The following is a 20,041-nucleotide window of genomic DNA, read 5'->3' as shown; positions in this document are numbered from 1 at the left end:
TGTCTCACAATAATGATCCCATAACTTCTGCTCCAAGAGCAAATGCAAAAGACTGGGCGACTCTGTGGCAGACCCAGACAGTCCCAAGAGGTGCACTTAACCTACACAGGTTTCTGCTGGCTAAAGGAGGAACAAACCACCTCAGAGAATGCCCCAAGATCTTCAGGTCCGATATACTCCCAAAACACAGCCGCCTCAGCTGCTTCCCTCATCCAGGTGGGGAAAGCTTACAGCATCTGGTATTCCTGGGCAGTCTCCCATCCATACACTAACCAGGCTTGATCCTGCTTAGGCTTCAATCAACCGAGATCAGACATAATCAAGATGATACGGCCGCAGTCTGATGAAAAATGAATGAGTCAGGAAACACTGCAATAGCAAACACCACAGTGGCTCAGATGCACCTGACACCACTGTCCATCGGGAGATGTGGACACCGCCAGATCCCTGAACCTGAGATCGGTGCACCTGCCTCCCCTGGCTGCCTCTCTTTTCTGGAACCATTTAACTGGTATAACAGGTAAATAACGCAGCAACTATATTAACCAACCCCTTAGATATATTAGTATGTAGGATCCCAGGTATGTCGTTATGTCAGTACCTAGGTATACAAACATGCAGGTATGCCAGTCCTGCATTTTTGTATGCAGTTCAAGGCCAATAAGCACATATGTATGTAGTCCCAGGAAAACAAGTACATATGTATACAACTCAATGTAAATAAACATATACAGTACAAATGAAAACAGGCCAGCATGTGTTTAACTGCTTAAGGACCGCCTCCTGCACATATACGTCAGCAGAATGGCAAGGCTGGGCACAAGCATATACCGGTACGTTGCTCTTCAAGTGCCCAGCCGTGGGTCGGGAGCATGCCGCCGCTGACGTGCTTCCGACCCGGTCCTGAGCTCCGTGACCATGGCCGTGGGACCAGCAGACCCGATTGCGGCTGGTGTACCACGATTGGGTCACAGAGCTGAAGAACGAGGAGAGGTATGTGTTAACAAACCTCTCCCCATGCTTCCTACTTTGGCTGTCACCGATCGTCTGTTTCCTGTTATAGGGAAAGATGATCAGTGACATCACATGCCAGGCCACGCCCCCCTACAATAATAAAAAAAAAAAACATCTAACGTCACACAACTCCTCCTCGCCCCCTAAAGGTTAACTCCTTCACTGCCAGCGTCATTTACACAGGAATCAGTGCATTTAACCACTTTCAGACCGGACCAATTTGCTGGTCAAAGACCAGACCACTTTTTGCGATTCGGCACTGCGTCGCTTTAACTGACAATTGCGCGGTCGTGCGACGTGGATCCCAAACAAAATTGACGTCCTTTTTTTCCCCACAAATAGAGCTTTCTTTTGGTGGTATTTGATCACCCCTGCGGTTTTTATTTTTTGCGCTATAAACAAAAATAGAGCGACAATTTTGAAAAAAACGCATTATTTTTTACTTTTTGTTATAATAAATATCCCCCAAAAATATATAAAAAAACATTTTTTTCCCTCAATTTAGGCCGATACGTATTCTTCTACATATTTTTGGTAAAAAAAAATCGCAATAAGCGATTATTGATTGGTTTGCGCAAAAGTTATAGCGTTTACAAAATAGGGATAGTTTTATAGCATTTTCATTAATTATTTTTTATTATTTATTTTTTTTACTAGTAATGGCGGCGAGCTGCGATTTTTATTGTGACTGCAACATTGTCGGGGACCCATCGGACATTTTTGACACATTTTTGGGACCATTGTCATTTATACAGTAATCACTGCTATATAAATGCAGTGATTCCTGTGTAAATGACACTGGCAGTGAAAGGGTTAACCAGTGGGTGGCAGTGTAGGGGTTAAGTGTTCCTAGGGGTGTGTTACTAACTGTGGGGGGGTTGGGCTTTCATTTAGTGTACACTGATCTCTGCTCCAATCACATGGAGCAGAGATCAGCGTCACTAGTTGCTAGGCAGAATGGAAAAATGTTGTTTACACAGCATTTCCTCCATTCGGCCGCTCCGTGAGACGATCGCAGGGATGCCCGCGGCGATCGAGTCCGCGGGTCCCGTGACCAGACTCACGGGGGTCCCGACCAGCGCGGGAGCGCGCCGCCGGCGGCGCGCTCCCGATGGCAGGGCGGCATCGATAATTGGACGTACCTGTACGCCAATATGCCTGCCCGTGCCATTCTGTCGACGTACATCGTCGTGCGCTGGTCGGGAAGTGGTTAAATAGCACTGATTACTGTATAAATGACAATGGTCCCAAAAATGTGCCAAAAATGTCTGATGTGTCCTCCATAATGTTGCAGTCGCAATAAAAATCGCTGATCGCTGTCATTACTAGTAAAAAAAAATTAAAAATTTATAAAAATGCTATAAAACTATCCGCATTTTGTATACGCTATAACTTTTGCGCAAACCAACCAATAATCGCTAATTGTGATTTTTTTTTTTACCAAAAATATGTATGATTGAACAGTGCTCCGTGAGATGTTCAAAGCTTGGGATGATTTTCTTATAACCTAACTCTGCTTTAAACCTCTGCACAGCCTTATCCCTGACCTTCCTGGTGTGTTCCTTGGCATTTGTGATTCTGTTTGCTCACTAAGGTTCTCTAACAAACATCTGAGGACTTCACAGAACAGCTGTATTTGTACTGAGATTAAATTACACAGAGGTGGCCTCTATTTACTAATTAGGTGACTTCTGAAAGCAATTGGTTCCACTGCTTTTAGTTTGGGGTATCAGAGTAAAAGTGGCTGAATACAAATGCAGGCCACACTTTTCACATATGTATTTGAAATTAAAAACACTTATTCTTTCCACTTCACAATAACGTGGCCCTTTACCACATAAAATCCCAATAAAATACATTTACATTTTTGGTTGCAACATGGCAAAATGTGGAAAATTTCAAGGGGGAGGAATACTTTTTAAAGGCAGTGTGTGTGTGTTATATATAATCTCCTGGGGCTCTTGGCAGCCCCAGGAGATTCCCTTAATTTGCAGGGATTTCCTCTCACTTCCTGTTTTGGCTATGGAACTGGAAAGTGAAGGCACATCTCCCGAATGGGAAAAAGCTGGCAAAAATAAACCTTACAGGGATTAGACTTCATGTACACTAGCCTACATTTACTGTGGACAAAGGAAAACGCAGCAAAATCATGCCACAATTTTGCTGCGTTTTGCATCTTCTTGTGCTGGTGGTCAAAACGTTCCTATTCGGAATGCGATTCTTCCACTTTCAGGAGAGGAAGGTTGAAGCTCACCTAACTATGGCAGCTCTAAACTTTGCTAAAAGCCTATGTGTATCATGCACAAACAAGCGTTTATGGAGTGGAGTTTAGGAGCTGCTACTGTAAATGAAGCTTTATAAGACTCCCTTACTCTATCCAAGATGAAAAAAAAAAATAAGATTTTGCCTATAGTTTTACTTTACCTTGTGCAACAAAATAATAAATGCAAATATACTTACAGAAATAAATAAAAAATGTGCATTTATAATTTTTTTTTTTTGCAGATAAGCCTGCAGTCAGCGATTAGTGGACCATGGGTGCAATGTGATGATCCTGCAAACTCTTCCTCCAGCTCCCTGTCCATATAGGCTCTTATTTAGTGATCTGGAGAAGTGTCAGCATACTACAAGTGTGGTGATCACACATTTTGTTTCTTTGAGAACTAGAAGTCTGTCTGCTATGGTGGCAGACAGGACTTGTAGTTTATTCATTAATTCCCAGACCTCCCAGAAGAAACAATGCAGCTGTGTGGGCAGAGTTCCCCTTAGTTGCAGCAATTTCAAAACTGACAGCATTCACAGGGGGGGGAAAAGAACCTCTGCGGATCACCATTACCCCCCTATTTTGGGGGTAATGGTGATATGCCTAGCACCATTCTACATTCTAAAAATGGGCATACCATGGTCATTAAGGTGGGGTTAGGGTGTAGTGCTGCCCAATCCATCATCAGATACCCACCCTATGTCGCACTGCCTTCAATCTGCGAGTACCACTGGCTTGCTCAAATGGTTGTTGGCTAGTGGTATTGGAGGGGGGGTGCCCTCTTTCAACTCCAGAAAGACTAAACAGAGAAGCACAGTATGTATGCAGGAGACATGCGCCATAAGAACTAAGGCCTGGGAGAAAATGTAGGGGTTTTGTACTCTAAGGTCCTGCGTTTCCTACTGGTGCGAGGATCTCTCTCTCAAGTAAACTGTCCCGGAGGATGATGTGAAAAAGGATGTTGGTGTATCCGAGTAGACTTCAGGAACAGCAGACTACAGAAGATATAAAGTGTGTTTCGGTTGTGGTGTAGGAATGGCTAGTAAGCTATAGGCAAGAGGGGGCAATAAAGATCATGTAACAGCTTCAATGCATAAGTACTGTTGGATGGGATGGCATAAGGAATAGCAAGGGTCACTTTAATTATGGTGACGCTTTTTAAAGGACTATTTACATGTCAAGTAAGGGTTAGGTTTAGTAAACTGGTCAGATTTACAAAGGCTATTTTCTACTCTGCAGGTAATAAAGATGTCAAGCTGAAGATGGGTTTCTTGACAGGTCTACAAACACTGTCTGCTACATTAATAAAGCAAACCTTAAATCCTCATAAAAATACAAAGCAGTTGCTCTGCTGGTAATGCACATCTAGGGGTTAATTAAAAAACATAACCTGTCTGGCTGCATTCCGTTAATCAACAACTTACAGAAAACCAGAGCAGATACGCAGGGAGCATTAGAAGTGTCCAATTCCTCATAAAGCATGCAATTTAAATGTGAAAAAAACAGCCCTAATGACTTCCAAAGACAAGATAAAATGTCTGATAACAAAATAACAGCGCATGAATGTAATTTAAATTTCAACAAAGTAAAGAGAAACTCGATTACGGCAAGTGCCAATGAATGCATTTCCTTCCAGGGAGATAAACATTCTAATGAATTATACTGATGAACAAGCAATGCTACAGAGATTCAAAGACGTACCAAAGAGGGTTTAAAAAGAGCAGATAATGGGGATTACTTTCATGCTGAACAGTTTGTATTTTAAGAAATGTACAAAACAAAGTAATTTAATCAAAGTTCCTTTAGAAAGCAATGCAAAACAGAATGAGCTCCTTCAAGGTGATTTGTGCGCACGGTGTGTTCTTAAAAATAAAAAGGGCCAATAAAGTAATTCTATAAGGGAAAAAATTAATTTTAACCCCTTCATGCCTAAGCATTTTTCTGACATTTGTTTTTCTAGAAAATTACTTTAGAACCCCCAAACATTAATGTATATTTGTTTTTAGCAGAAACCCTAGAGAATAAAATGGCAATTGTTACAATATTTTATGTCACACGGTATTTGCGCAGCGGTCTTTCAAATGCAATTTGTTTGGAAAAAAAAGACAGACATTTTCAGGAATTAAAAAATAAATTAAAAAAAACACAACACAAAAAACAGTAAAGTTATCCCAATTTCTTTGTAGAATGCAAAAGATGATGTTACGCAGAGTAAAAAGGTACCCAACAAGACAAGCTTTGAAAATGCGCACACACCTGAAATGGCGGCAAACTACAGTACTTAAAAATCTCCATAGGCAATGCTTTAAAAAATATGTTTACAGGTTAACAGTTTAGAGGTACAGAGGATGTCCTGTGCTAGAATTATTGATCTTGCTCTAATGACCATGGCGATACCTCACATGTGTGGTTTGAACACTGTTTACATTTGTGGGTTCAACTTACGTATGCGTTCACTTCTGCATGGAGGGACAGGGTGCGTAAATTTTTTTTTTTTTATTATTATTACATTTTATTTTTTTATTTTTACACTATCTCTTTCAAAAAATAAAAAATCTGATCACTTTATTTGCTGTCACAAGTTTTGTAAACATCTCTTATGACAGTAATAATCAGTGACAGGTACTTTTTATGGAGAGATCTGAGAGACTCCAAAATCTCTCCTTTGCACTTAAAAAGCATTCAAATTGCCATTTAAAATTCAGCACCTTTAAAGTGGTTGTAAACCCTTACAAACAACTTTGACCTATAGGTAAGCCTAGATTAAGGCTTACCTGTAGGTCCAATAAATATCTCCTAAACCTACACGGTTTAGGAGATATTTACTATAAGACAGGCACTGCTGTCTATGGCGCATGTGCCATAGACAGCGGCGCGCAGGTGCACTATCACCATTAGCAGCATGCCGCTGCTAACCGCGATATGCCGTTAGTGGCGGCTCCCGTGCGCATGGGAGTGACATCATCTCTGCTCCGTGAACTGAGTGGCCGGAACAGCGACACCCGGAAGAAGATGGACATCGTTGGCTTCTGTGTCAGGTAAGTGACACATAAATGGGCTACTATGCGATGCATAGTAGCCCACTACGCTTTACCTTTGCAGGGAGGCAAAGAAGAAGTAAACCCATCACCCATTTGCTTCCTCTTTAAGTCTTTAGTAAACTAGGTTACTAGATCAGAGACCCGATCAAAGCCGATTCAGGCTTTGTTTGGGTCTCCGGCCAGCCGGTGAATGAGTCGGATAACAGCCAAGTGGCTGCCAGCTGCATCAATTGTTATCCCAAGAAAATCGACTGCTTACGCAAAAAAAAACAAAAAAAAAACGTACCATGCAGTTGCAGTCATTATCCCAGTACAACCCCTTAAAAAAAATCAAGGCCGCATACTTGCTTACGGTCAGCGTGAAGGGGTTAAAAATAACAAACATGTTATACTTACCTGCTCCTAGCAGCCCCAATCTTTCTATTCCTTGGCTCCCCGCCGCCACTCCTGGCCCCTCCCTAGCAAGCCGCTTGCCATCTCTGAGATACAGTGCCCTGCAAAAGTATTCACCCCCCTTGGCATTTTTCGTGTTTTGTTGCTTTACAACCCAGAATTCACCTGGATTGTTTGAGGATTTGCACATTTAATTTACAGAACATGCCCACAACTTTGAAGATTTTTTCATTTTATTTTTTTATTGTGAAGCAAACAAATAGGACAAAATAACAGAAAAAGTCAATGTGCATAACTATTCACCCCAATAAAATCAATAATTTGTAGAGCCACCTTTTGCAGCTATCACAGCTCCAAGTCCCTTTGGATAAGTCTCTATGAGCTTGCCACATTTTACCACTGGGCTATTTGTCCATTCCTCCTTGCAAAACTGCTCCAGGTCCTTCAAGTTGGATGGTTTATGCTTGTGAACTTTAAGTCTGACCACTGATTTTCTATTGGATTGAGGTCTGGGCTTTGACTAGGCCATGCAAACACATTTACATGCTTCCCCTTAAATCACTCAAGTGTTGCTTTAGCAGTGTGTTTGGGGTCATTGTCCTGCTAGAAGGTGAACCTCCATCCTAGCCTCAAATAACACACAGAGTGGTACAGGTTTTGCTCAAGAATATCCCTGTATTTAGCACCATCCGTCTTTCCCTCAACTCTAACCAGCTTCCCAGTCCCGACTTCAGAAAAACATCCCCACAGCATGATGCTGCCACCACCATGTTTCACTGTGGGGATGGTGTTCTTTGGGTGATGTGATGTGTTGGGTTTGGGCCAGACATATCGTTTTCTTTGATGGCCAAAAAGTTACATTTTAGACCAGAGCACCTTCCTCCATACATTTTGGGAGTCTCCCACATGCCTTTTTGTTTTTTGCTGAAAGTAATGGCTTTTTTCTGGTCACTCTGCCAAAAAGCCCAACTCTATGAAGCACACGGGCTTATTGTCATCCTATGTACAGATACTCAAGTCTGCTGTGGAACTCTGCAGCTCCTCCAGGGTTATGATAGATTTGGTGGTGCTCCTAGGGATTAAAGAATGGATATTTTTTTTTTATAACCTAACCCTGACTTGTACTTCTCAAAAACATTGTCTCTTACTTGTTTGGAGAGTTCCTTGGTTTTCATGGCAGTGTTTGGTGTGTTAGCATGGTCACTTTAACCCTCCGCTAGTGGCCGAATAAAGGAGTTAAAAGTACCCGCAAAGCGCCGCTGTCTATTGATTCCAATGGCAGGGGCGGTGTATACACTGTTCGCACACCGCCCAAAAGATGCTGCTTGCAGGACTTTTTCTAACATTCTGCAAGCGTACCACCCCAGTGTGAAAGCACTCAAGCTTTCACACCGGGGCTGCAAGGGAGGCATTTTTAAGGCTCTTTACAAGAACTATTTTTAGCCCAAAAGTGCCTGAAAAACACTTAGTGTGAAAGGGGTCTTAAAGCATCTCTAAACTCACATCATAAAAAAAAAAGTTAATAAGTAGTGCATTATATGCTGTTCATACTTACTGTGAGATTTGTTTTCTGTATGTAGCGCCCTGCTCCTGATGGGCAGACGCTATTATTTTTTTCAAATTTAATTGTCTGAAGCTGTAGTTTGGCTCAGACTAATTCTCTCTAAAAGTTCTGGTTTCTGTGCCAGTCCAGCTGGGTTGCACTGATTCCCACTTGACCGTAGGTGTTGCTGTCACCGTCGGTGGGTGTGGAATAGCAGCAGGCTGGGTGCATTGAATGCCACCTCTTGTTCGGAAATAGCTCAGTGGGTGTGGTTTCCCTGCTGTGCATTCTGGGAGAGGGTATTTAAGGTACCGACACCATTTTTATGGGTCTGTTTCTGGGTCCCTATCTTGGGATCCGCTATCCCAACCTCATGGCCCTCCTGGCCTGGGGCCTGTGTCGCATGGTTCTGCGCCTCGGGACGGCTGGCCTGAGGTTTTGCAACCGAGAGTGTAGGCCCAGGAATGTCTTGGGGCCTGCTGATCCAGGGGTGGTCCTGTGCTGTCTCGCCTGTGGGAAGGAGCCAAGAAAACTGGAGGATCCAGGGGAGGACATCTCAGGTGAAGGACAGAGTACAAGGCTGGTGTCTCTGGAGGAGCCTGGAAACTCAGTTGGAGGACACAACCCGGATCAATATCCTTACAGTATCGCCGGGTCGGCTGAAAGAATCTGGTACTGTATGGTAGTTCTTCCTAAAACTCTCAAGATTTCTAATTTCAATTGAAAAGTCTGTGGCAGAGACTTTGTGGTGCATCTCATTGGCTGCTAGGTCAAGTGAGAGGGGCCTATCCGGTGATTGCTGGATCCAGTCTGTGGAGCTGTTTGTCCTCTGGATCTAATACCTCTAGCCCGCAATTACTAGGTGCCTGGACTCCCCCTTATCCTCTAACCCTTTATTGAAGGACTGTTTTCTTTCTTTTGTGTTATCCCTAAATAAATCTTCAAAAAGGACTAAGTGTCGGATCTATCATCATTTGGGCTACTTTTCAATGGGACCCCCCTAAGACGAAGAGGCGAGCAGGTGAGGTAACGGTAAGCCCGAATAAAACCAGCAGCTCCTTCGGGGGTGAGTGCTGCATGTATTATGCAAAAAACTGGTTGATCCTGCTGTTCTCTACCCCCCCCCCCCCCCCTTTGGTTGATGTCCCCAATTCAGCTACATTTTGCAGCTGTGGTGGCAACTCTGCACATGTGCAGTTTTCAGTGAGTTTCTATGCTGAGCATTTCCTCCCTATCACATCTGGGCAGCCCATGTGACTATAGAGTCACACATGTGGGTGTATACACAGTGGTAAATGACAGTTCACTCCCCCCCTCCTCCTCCATGCCCACTAACCAGCCAAACACAATGGGGTGTGTCTGGCCAGTTAGCATGTGTTGCAAGCACTGTATGTAGTATCAGTAAGACCCCTTCCACACTGGGAGCATTTTTCAGGCTAAAAATAGCACCTGTAAAGTGCCTGAAAAAAACTCCCATGCAGTCCCAGTGTGAAAGCCAGAGTGCTTTCACACTGGGGCAATGCGCTGGCAGGACGTTAAAAAAAATAAATAAATAAATAAAATAAAAAGTCCTACAAGCATTATCTTTGGATCGGTGGAGAAGCGCTGTACACACTGCTCCTGCCCATTGAAATGAATGGGCACTGCTGTCAAAGCGCCTACAAAGCGATTCGGCACGGCGCTACACATTTAACCCTTTATTCAGCCCCTAGCGAGGGTTAAAAGTATCCCTCGCCGCTAAAATGACGGTAAAGCACCGCTAAAACTAGCGGCGTTTTACCGTCAACGCCCGCCCCAGTGCAAAAGGGGTCTTAGTGGCGCTGCGTTCCAGCAACTTCTCGGCAGCCTTCCCATTGGCTGTTCTCAGCCATTCACAGGAAGCCTTGTATTTTTATTAATGAATACAAGGCCTCCTCCAACTAGCTGGGGTGGAAAGGTGGGTGGAAGCCTTGTATTCATTGATAAAAATACAAGTAATAGCCACATTAATGGCACGACCTGAGGTTTCTCAGCAGAACATTGTCCAAAGCAACACTGCCTTTGGCAGCTTGCCTTCTTCCCATACTGCAACATTTCTCCATTCATTGAATGTACAAAGAATTTTCGTACGCATATTTGTACAAATATTCTCGTCAAAAAATGTATAAGCACCTGCCATGATAGGGTTAAAAAAACAAATAAAAAATAAATAGCCTTCATAGGCCAACTAATTGATTATTAAAATAGTTGACAACTATGTTCATAATCGATTAAGTTGATTAGTTGTTTCAGCCCTACAAACTGCTTTCAACACATCAGCTTGCTGCCCGATATATCCCACTGACATTCAGATGCCATTGTCACAAGATAATCGATGTTACACGCTTAACCTGTCAGGAGTCAAAGATATGGCTGATTGGCGTATGTATTGCATCATTTGCTGTTTTGAATTTGTATAGCAAGGAAGAGGACTCCACTAGCTATAGCAGCTTTCTATGTCACCTGTCTGCTCACTGTACATGAGCACTGTCATAGTGCCAACATTCTCCCTGAGATCCAACCATTGCTCAAACATCGCCTCTTCAGCCCCCAGTGGTGAAAACATGTTATCTGTTATATAAAACAACTTACAATAATCTTCCACTCTAGACCTCCCAGTCTCCTGTCTGCTCATTAGACAAATGTGACGATGTGGACTCAGCTGAAGGTAGAGGGGTGACAATGGAAGCTAACAAGTGTCACCATTTCAGCTGTGCACTGTAGAAGGCAAATTACTTGAAACCTTTGGAACTAAAACAGTTACCAAATGTACTTAGTGGAATTCCAGTTTAATATAACTGCTCTTCAAAATGTCCCCTTCCCCCTCATAACACCTATCCTAGGCATCTTAAATGGCGGCCCGTGGTCCAGATTGAGTCACTGTCCCAAAAGAACCGCCACGTTCTTGCCATTTAGGAGCCACTTCTTTTCCCCCAGCTTCTGCCGCTGTCCTTCTCACAGTAGAGCGGGAGGCAGGACAGCTATGGATGGAGGCCAGGAGCGAGATCTGACAGAGCTACCTTTTCAAGTTAACCAGTAGCTGATTGGTTGCTAGGGCGCAGGGTGGTCCTAGCAACCAGTCACCAACTTGGTAATATGAAAAGATTACTCCAGCACCCCTCTTTCTGCTCTGTGTACAAGAGTAAGGTAACAGTGTGAAGGGGGCAGAGGACATTGCTGAAGGGGGTGTGTGATGTGAAGATGGAGAGAAAAACACCGCTACGTGGGGGCAATGTGAAGGGGGTAAAAGAAGAGAATGTGGAAGGGTGATGTGATGGGGGAGATAAGGACACCGCTGTGGGGAGAGGGGGGTCACGTGAAAGGGGGCAGAGCACACAGATGTTGAGGGGTAGAGTGTGAAAGGGGGACAGAGGACACCGCTGCGGAGGGGGGCGATGATGTGATGGGGAGAGAAGGACACCACTGTGGGGGATGATGCGAGAAAGGGACAGAGGACACCACTGTGAGGGGGGGGGGATGTAAAGGAGATAAGGAGGACACCCCTGTGGAGGGTGATTATGTGATGGGGAGAGAAGGACACCACTGTAGGAGGGTGATGTGAAAGGAGGACAAAGGACACCGCTGTGAAGGAGGCAGATGACTCGGCTGTGGGGGGAGATTATGTGAAAGGGGCACAGAGGTCACCGCTGTGGAAGGGCGCAGAGGACATGGTTGTGGGGGGTGATGTGATGGGGGAGAGAACACCCCTGTGGGGGGTGATGCGAAAGGGGGGCAGAGGACACCGCTGTGGAGGAGCAGAGGATGTGGTTGTGGGGGGGGGGGGGGGTGATGTGAAGGGAGGCAGAAGAAACCCTGTGAAGGAGAAACTGACATGAAATGGGGCACTGTGATGTAAAGGGGGTGGACTGTGACATGCGTGACATATGCAAGGACGACAGAGGACACTGATTTAAGAACGGGATTGTGATATAAGAGGAGGGGGGCTGTGATGTAAAGGATTGCACAAATATGTAATTTGGACCTTGGCTGGAAGAAGATTTTACTGATCAGGCCTCCGTGAATTTTAATTCAGTACCCCTGACCTATGCTGACTAACCTGTTTGTGTCTGTTCCAATTTAAAATGGACCCATGTAATCCCTATAGGTGGCCAGATGTAATTGGATGTGCGTCTGCCTATATCTATCTACATCCGGTCAGGTTAGTAAACATGGATCTGAAACCAGACTCATTGTGTTCAGTCCAACAAACCTGACAGGCCTAGATGTGAATGGATACAAGCAAGCACACGTCTGCTGAAGTCTGACCACATACAGGGATACATTTGCAGCTCCTTTTTAATCCATGTAATGACAGGTCAAAAATGGACTACTGGAATGCCACATGAAATTAGTTTAGCGGTTTGCCTAGAGTTTGGCTATAAACAGTAATCCTCTTTGGGGGCATTTAATGGTTCAGCGCTGTACATAAAAGGCGATATATTGTCACACTGCTAATAAACTAGTCAATACGTAGAAGTTAGTGGTGACATTGCATGTGACAGAAAACTCCATATAAAAAAGGGGAGAATAAACGAGTACTATTAAGAAATGAAAAGCTTCCAGTGACCACCTTGGTGAGGAAAGCATGCTATACATCATGCAGCAGAGATTGGGACTTAATGCTAATATATGCAGTGTAGAAAACTCTCGCCGCTATGCTCACCATTCATCATCCGCGACGTGTGCGAGACGGATTTGATAAATGTTGTTTTTCTTGACCTGAATATGTCCCTGGCTTGACTTTTCCAGTGGTATAAATGTCACCACTCTGCTGGAGGCATCTAGAGAGGAAGACAGAAAACATGTACATGACTTATCTCCTATTATTTCACTTACCTTCCAGTTTATCACTGCGGAGCACCTTTATTAGCATTTCAAAACATTCAATTGTCTTGGTGTGAGCAAAGCAAAAATCAGAGCACTGTCTGCATGTAAAACAGTTATGAGTTATATCAGCTGGTGAAAACAAGAATTCTATAGGGATTAGGAAATTGTGTATAATAAGCATGGAATATTGCACCTCCTGTGAAACATATGGTGGATTTCAAACTCTTGGGCAAAGGGTATATTTGGGATCACAAATGAGATTTGAATAAATCACCAGGTTATCCTTACAACTTTCATATGCGTGTGGCTTGGCGTAGCTAGAGATCGGCCACCTTTGCATCCTAAATCTCAGAGGATGTACCCCATTCCCACCTTTGCTGGAGGGATGATTAGTCATTAACATGGGGAAAATGATGACGAGAGACTGTAACTCAACTGACAAGTTCTGCACGGCAAGCTATGAAAAGGGACCAAGAAGGCCTAGCATATTTCTGCTAATTTACAGCAGAACAACTTGTAATAGGTACAGTTAAGAAAAGACTTAGTTAGACTTACCGGTGACTAGTTTTAAGAGCCTTTCAGGAAAACCTTGGAGAGAGCGCAGCTCTGCCCATTTTCCAGGAAACAAGCCTTTAAATCGCTCCTCTTCCACCATGGCTTCAGTTATTGTGGGGTCTCAGGAGCTTCATCTCCTGTGTGGGCTCTAGTTTAGATTTTTCTAGATTCAAGAGCCACCTTAAGTCTTTGAGGTGAGCCTGAGACACCTGCAGATTTGTCAAGACTTGTTCTTTGAAGTCCATGAAAAACAACAGGTCATCTAGATATGGAATGACTGAAATCCCTATTATCTTCAGAGGTTCCAGAGCTTCAGCCATTATCTTTGTAAAGATTCTGAGGGAGGATAAAAGTCCGAACAGCAGAGCTCTGAATAGGAGATGCCAGACTGAAGTCCCCACAGTATGAATGGAAAGGACTCCAAAAGATCTTTCCGTGATGTGCCTGCCTCTACGTGGCTTTTCAGCTATTCCAACCCAGAATTCAAGGTTTCTTGCAACAACCGTGGAAGCCATAGCAGGTTTGAGGCTGACTGATGTGGAATCCCATGCTTTTTTAAAGGAGGGAGTCCGCTCTTTTATCCATCGCATCCTTCAGCACCCCCATGTCCTTGAATGCTAGGTTTGTGTGACGGGAAACCTGCAAGAATGCGGCATCTACCCATAGTTTCTTATTCCATAGCTTTGATTCCTTATCTTCGTAGGGAAACCTTCTCCTAAGGGTCTTGGAAAAGAAGGGGCCACCCTCACTGTCCTTCCATTCCTTCTTTACCATCTCCGAGAGGATTCTATGGACTGGGAACACAATGTTTAGTGTCATCTAATCCTTGGTACATTTTGTCATGAACCGACAGTTGCAATCCTCTTGGATTTCGAGGGTAGCATGGATTGCTCTCAGAAGGTCGTCCACTTCCTCCAAAGATAGCCGAACCTCTAGGTACAAGCCATCGTCTTTCTCCTCCTCCTCCTCCTCATCTGAATGCCTGAGGGAGGGAAGAGTACTTGCACCCTCATCCCGAGTCCATGACCTCCACTGCTCTGGAGGAGGGTGCCCTTGGGCTGGATGGTGGATGCTGGGGCTCAACCTGGACTTGACTGAACCCAGTGAGTTAGTAAGTTCCCGTACTGAAGAGACCAAGTCCTTGTATTGCTGGGACACTTTCTCTTCAACCAAGTCCTTAATACAGGACCTGTACATCGCTTCTGGCCATGAATGTCTAAGGGGGTTTTTGCAGGAGGGACATTTCCTCTGACTTGGTGGATTTGAACGTTTGGACTTCCCTAACACTTTTTCTTGAAATGAGAAAAAAAAATTAAACCCACCTAGGGCCCCTAACACAATTTACCAACCCCTAGTGCACAACTAGACCACCACTAGACAGAAAGGAAACAGTGCCCCGAGCAGTGTAATCCCAACAGCAACCATCATCCAGCCCGAGGGCAGGATGGTGGTTGCTGTTGGAAGTAACCTCTGACTGTGCAGCTACAGGTTCCCCGCAGGGAGGATCCAAACAAAACAGCAAAACATAAGCCCATATGGATCAGAATAAAGGCACCACTGTACCCCTCTTACCTGGGCCCGACTGGTGCTTGGGGCGCCTGCTTCTGCCCTAGCTGTCGGTCTCTCCTCCATCTTGGCAGAGAACGCAGCGGGGTACTGAGAAACCATCAGTTTTTTAAAATTTTCTGGTCCTCAGCGTCATCGAGGGCCAGAACCGGAAGCATCAGTCGACAGACCCGCCCCCTAGCCTCTGCGTTCCAGGCGCTTGGAAGCTGCGTCACTGGACATGACATCACCCGCCGGCCGGGACCCAGAACCGAGATGTGGGACACGCCGCTGACCAGCAGCGGCAGCCACCCACCCTCCCACCAGAGCCATGACAGCAGACCCTGGGCACACAGACACCATGCCTCCTGTGGGCCCTTGCATCCCCTGAGAGCTGGAGAGACCAGGGACTCCGGAACACCCCCAGCTCGTACTGAGGGGATTGGGGGGTGCTGGTATGGTCACTGCACTAAATACAGAGGTAAGCTAACATCCTCCAACTTGAAGAGGGCACGGCTCCCTGGCTCCAGCATGTACTTCCACCATGGTGGAGGAAACACAACTGAAGCCATGGTGGAAGAGGAGGGATTTAAAGACTGCATGTGTTCCCTGGAAAATGGTCGGAGTTGCGCTCTTGCCAAGGTTGTCCTGAAAGGCGATTTGAGAAAAAAATAGACTGTTTATTAAACATTATCATCAAATTAACCACTGAGAACTGTAAATTATTATTCAATTTGATATCACACTTAAAGAGGAAGTAAACCCCGGACTTTTCTTTAAATATAATGATCCAACAATGTACTAGTAAGCCTTAGCCCTTTAAACACGGTCGGACATTCCGACAGAAAATGTCCGATCGGACCGTGTTGTCGGACTTTGTCCGACTGTTGTAGAGAATCTGATCGGACAAAGTGCCATGCATGCTCAGATCAAAGAACGAGAGCAAAGCTATTGGCTACTAGCCTGAACGTAGTCCCGTCGAAAATATATAACGTCATCCCGTTACGCAACTTTGTCCGACCGTGTGTATGCAACACCAGTTTCAGACAAAATCCGAAGAATTTTGTTGTCCGAATTTCCAACTGTGTGTACAAGGGCTTACACATTGAAAGGTGACAAATTAGGTTTTGAAAATGTAAAATTTCTCTTCTTCCGGGTATCGCCTGCGCCATCCTTACTAGTGATTGCTGGCTCTTGCGTGGATGTAATTCTTCCTTCTTTACTTCCTTGTCTAAATCTCGCGTATGCACGATCGCTTCTAAACCAAACCTCCATCTCTATGCTTTGATTCACTCCCCGTATGCAATGTCTTAGCCCTTGTACACACGGTCGGACATTCCGACAACAAAATCCGTTGGATTTTGTCCGAAACTGGTGTTGCATACACACAGTCAGACAAAGTTGTCAGAAAATCTGATCGTTCGTAACGTGATGACGTTATTTCATTACGACGGGACTACGTTCAGGCTAGTAGCCAATAGCTTTGGTCTAGGAATTTGATCTGAGCATGCGTGGCACTTTGTCTGATCGGAATTCTCTACAAACGATAGGACAAAGTCCGATTGGATCATGTGGTCGGAAAATTTTTATATCCAGCTCTCAAACTTTGTTGGTCGGACAATCCGACGGAAAAAGTCAGATGAAGCCCACACACGGTCGGATTATCCAACAACGCGGTCTGATCGGACAGTCACAAGGGGATAACCAGGAAGAAGAGAAGGAGAGCTTAATATCATGAGGCTTCCTCTGTGCCGTCCTCAATGCAAGTAAATAACCCGGCATGCAGAGGATAGTGAAAATGCACACATAGTGCTTCGTTAAAGAAGCTATGGACTGCGCTGGCACTTCTTAGGTCACTAGATTGCAGGACGGATTCTGAAGAAACAGAAAGAGTAAGCAAAATTTCACAGGCAGCGATAAGCTGCCTGTTCTATATAGATTAGTGAGCTAAAGTGAAAATTTTGAGTTTACAACCATTTTAAAAAAGGAGAAGTCCAGCTTGAGCTTTTTCAGCTGAGCTTCTCCTACGGGTCACAGGAGTGCAAATTGATATCTCTATATATTGTTATTTGCCAGTATATAAGGACATCTTTGTTGGTCATATATGGAGGTCATGCATACCAGAGCATGTTTTTAAAGTGTCATTGATATTTTAGGTAATTTTGTACCAAAAAATATATTTTTATATCCATTTATGATTTCGTTTGAACTTTTCCGCTGCCTAAAAGCCCTTGGGAGCATTTTTTCTTGGTTCTATTTCCAAAAGTTTTGGGCGAGTAGTAATCTCTTTTTACCTAAGTGGGTGGGTTCCTCTTTATCCTATTCTGAAACTCTTGGCATGCTTCTAAAGGGGCACTTCACTCAAAAAATGAAGTGCTACTGGTTTGGGCCCTCCCAGTGTTTTTTTTTCCAGGGTGGGAGAAGATTGAGTATTCATTTTTATGGGTACCTGCTCCCACTTCCACAATCCTGGCCTGGGCAAGGATGACACCCCTTGCCCAGCTCTCTTCCCTCCCACCGACCCCTGGGACATGTCACTTGTCCCGGGAGGCTGCAGGATCATTCACAAAGTACAAGGCAAGCTCTCACATGCAAAGTAGGACACCGGATCTGGTTCCTCAGAAAGCCATAGCTGGCTCCTGTATTCACGATGGCAGAAGACCAACAGTGGTAGGAACAACCGACTTCAGAAGACATTGCTAAGTACCTGCTATTGTATTAAAGAATGTATGAAGGTAAAAAACCTTTAGCCTTTAAAACAACTTTAAGTATGGTCTATATTTGCTTTTGTCCCACCATAGAGGATTCAAAGTAACCATTTCAGACTTTTGGATTCATACACAATGTTGCTCCTTGTCATTCCTCTGTATCAACATAAAAAGAAATGGCTATATATATATATATATATATATATATATATATATATATATATATTATTTATATATTTATTAGGGATGCACCGAAATTTCGGCCGCCGAAACATATCGGCAAAAAGCCGAAAGAGAAATTTTGGCTGATACTGGTTCCGAAAATGGGGGTGTCATTCCGTCTTTACTCTCTCCTCCTCCCCTCCATCCTCACCCATGCTGCAGTCAGCCCGTGGGGTCTCACTGTAAAGCCCCCCCTCTCCACAGCGGTGGCTGCATATGGCTCCTCAGCCGATGTGTAAATGGGCTGTGCAGGAGCCCCGTCACGCTGTTTACTGTGAAAGTGAAAGCAAAGGAGAGGCTGTAGCAGTGTGTGCTGTGCTCTCTGCCTCCCACTAGAGTGCAGTAGCCAGTATGGAGATTAAAGGGGTTGTAAAGGTAAATGTTTTTTCACCTTAATGCATTCTATGCATTAAGGTGAAAAAAACATCTGACACTGCCTGCACCCCCAGCCCCCCCCCCCCCCGTTTTACTTACCTCACCCCTCGAAAATCCCGCGCTTGCCCCGCCGTCCTTTTCACCATTCAGCCTGGCCGCTGATTGGCTGGAGTGGATGGATGGAAAGCAGCGCAGCCATTGGCTCGCGCTGCTGTCAATCACATGCACTGACGCAGAGCGCCGGGGGGCAGGGCCGTGTGATACAGCGAGCGGCTATAGCCGCCGGCTATATCACGGGAGCGCGCCCGCAGGTGCTTCTCACCATGCAAGGCAGCTCGCATTAACGTGAGAAGTACCTGCGGGAGGAAGCCAAGACAGGCGCCAAGGGACCCCAGAAGAGCAGGTTCGGGGCTACTCTGTGCAAAACTAGCTGCACAGTGGAGGCAAGTATAACATGTTTGTTATTTAGAAAAAAAAAAAAATCGCTTTACAAAGCCTCTGTGTGTGTGTTGTGTGTGTTATGTGTATGTGTTAAGTGTGTATGTTTATATATGTGTGTATTATATGTGTGTGTTTTTTTTATATGTTTATATGCACTGGTGAGGCACAGGCAGACTACATGACGGGCACTGGTAGGCTGCTGGGCACAGTGAGATTGCATATGATGTGCACTGGTGAGGCTGCATTGATCTCCTGTAGCATGCCTGCAGTCTCTGACCATCTCCTGTAGCATGCCTGCAGTCTCTGACCATCTCCTGTAGCATGCCTGCAGTCTCTGACCATCTCCTGTAGCATGCCTGCAGTCTCTGACCATCTCCTGTAGCATGCCTGCAGTCTCTGACCATCTCCTGTAGCATGCCTGCAGTCTCTGACCATCTCCTGTAGCATGCCTGCAGTCTCTGACCATCTCCTGTAGCATGCCTGCAGTCTCTGACCATCTCCTGTAGCATGCCTGCAGTCTCTGGCCATCTCCTGTAGCATGTCCGCAGTCTCTGACCATCTCCTGTAGCATGTCCGCAGTCTCTGACCATCTCCTGTAGCATGTCCGCAGTCTCTGACCATCTCCCGTAGCATGTCCGCAGTCTCTGACCATCTCCCGTAGCATGTCCGCAGTCTCTGACCATCTCCCGTAGCATGTCCGCAGTCTCTGACCATCTCCCGTAGCATGTCCCCAGTCTCTGACCATCTCCCGTAGCATGTCCCCAGTCTCTGACCATCTCCCGTAGCATGTCCCCAGTCTCTGACCATCTCCCGTAGCATGTCTCCCAGTCTCTGACCATCTCCCGTAGCATGTCTCCCACTCTCTGACCATCTCCTGTAGCATGTCCCCAGTCTCTGACCATCTCCTGTAGCATGTCCCCAGTCTCTGACCATCTCCTGTAGCATGTCCCCAGTCTCTGACCATCTCCTGTAGCATGTTCCCAGTCTCTGACCATCTCCTGTAGCATGTCCCCAGTCTCTGACCATCTCCTGTAGCATGTCCCCAGTCTCTGACCATCTCCTGTAGCATGTCCCCAGTCTCTGACCATCTCCTGTA

The 20,041-nt window shown here is 45.2% G+C and overlaps 1 protein-coding gene across 2 annotated transcripts in view; it reads right to left on the bottom strand.

The window, feature by feature from the left end:
* The window catches only part of TRMT44 (tRNA methyltransferase 44 homolog), a 114,484-nt gene that overhangs the window by 86,616 nt on the left and 7,827 nt on the right, over nt 1-20,041 (bottom strand). For both annotated transcript variants that reach the window (XM_077477853.1, XM_077477854.1), the window contains exon 2: nt 12,936-13,053. In XM_077477853.1, coding sequence (XP_077333979.1) covers nt 12,936-13,053 — 118 coding nt within the window. The remainder of the gene's footprint in view (nt 1-12,935; nt 13,054-20,041) is intronic.

The sequence above is a fragment of the Lithobates pipiens genome, unplaced genomic scaffold, assembly GCF_037356315.1.
Source record: "Lithobates pipiens isolate NorthernLeopardFrog02 unplaced genomic scaffold, aLitPip1_a1.2 Scaffold_13, whole genome shotgun sequence".
Lineage (NCBI taxonomy): Eukaryota > Metazoa > Chordata > Amphibia > Anura > Ranidae > Lithobates > Lithobates pipiens.
This window is presented reverse-complemented; position numbering and strand designations above follow the sequence as displayed.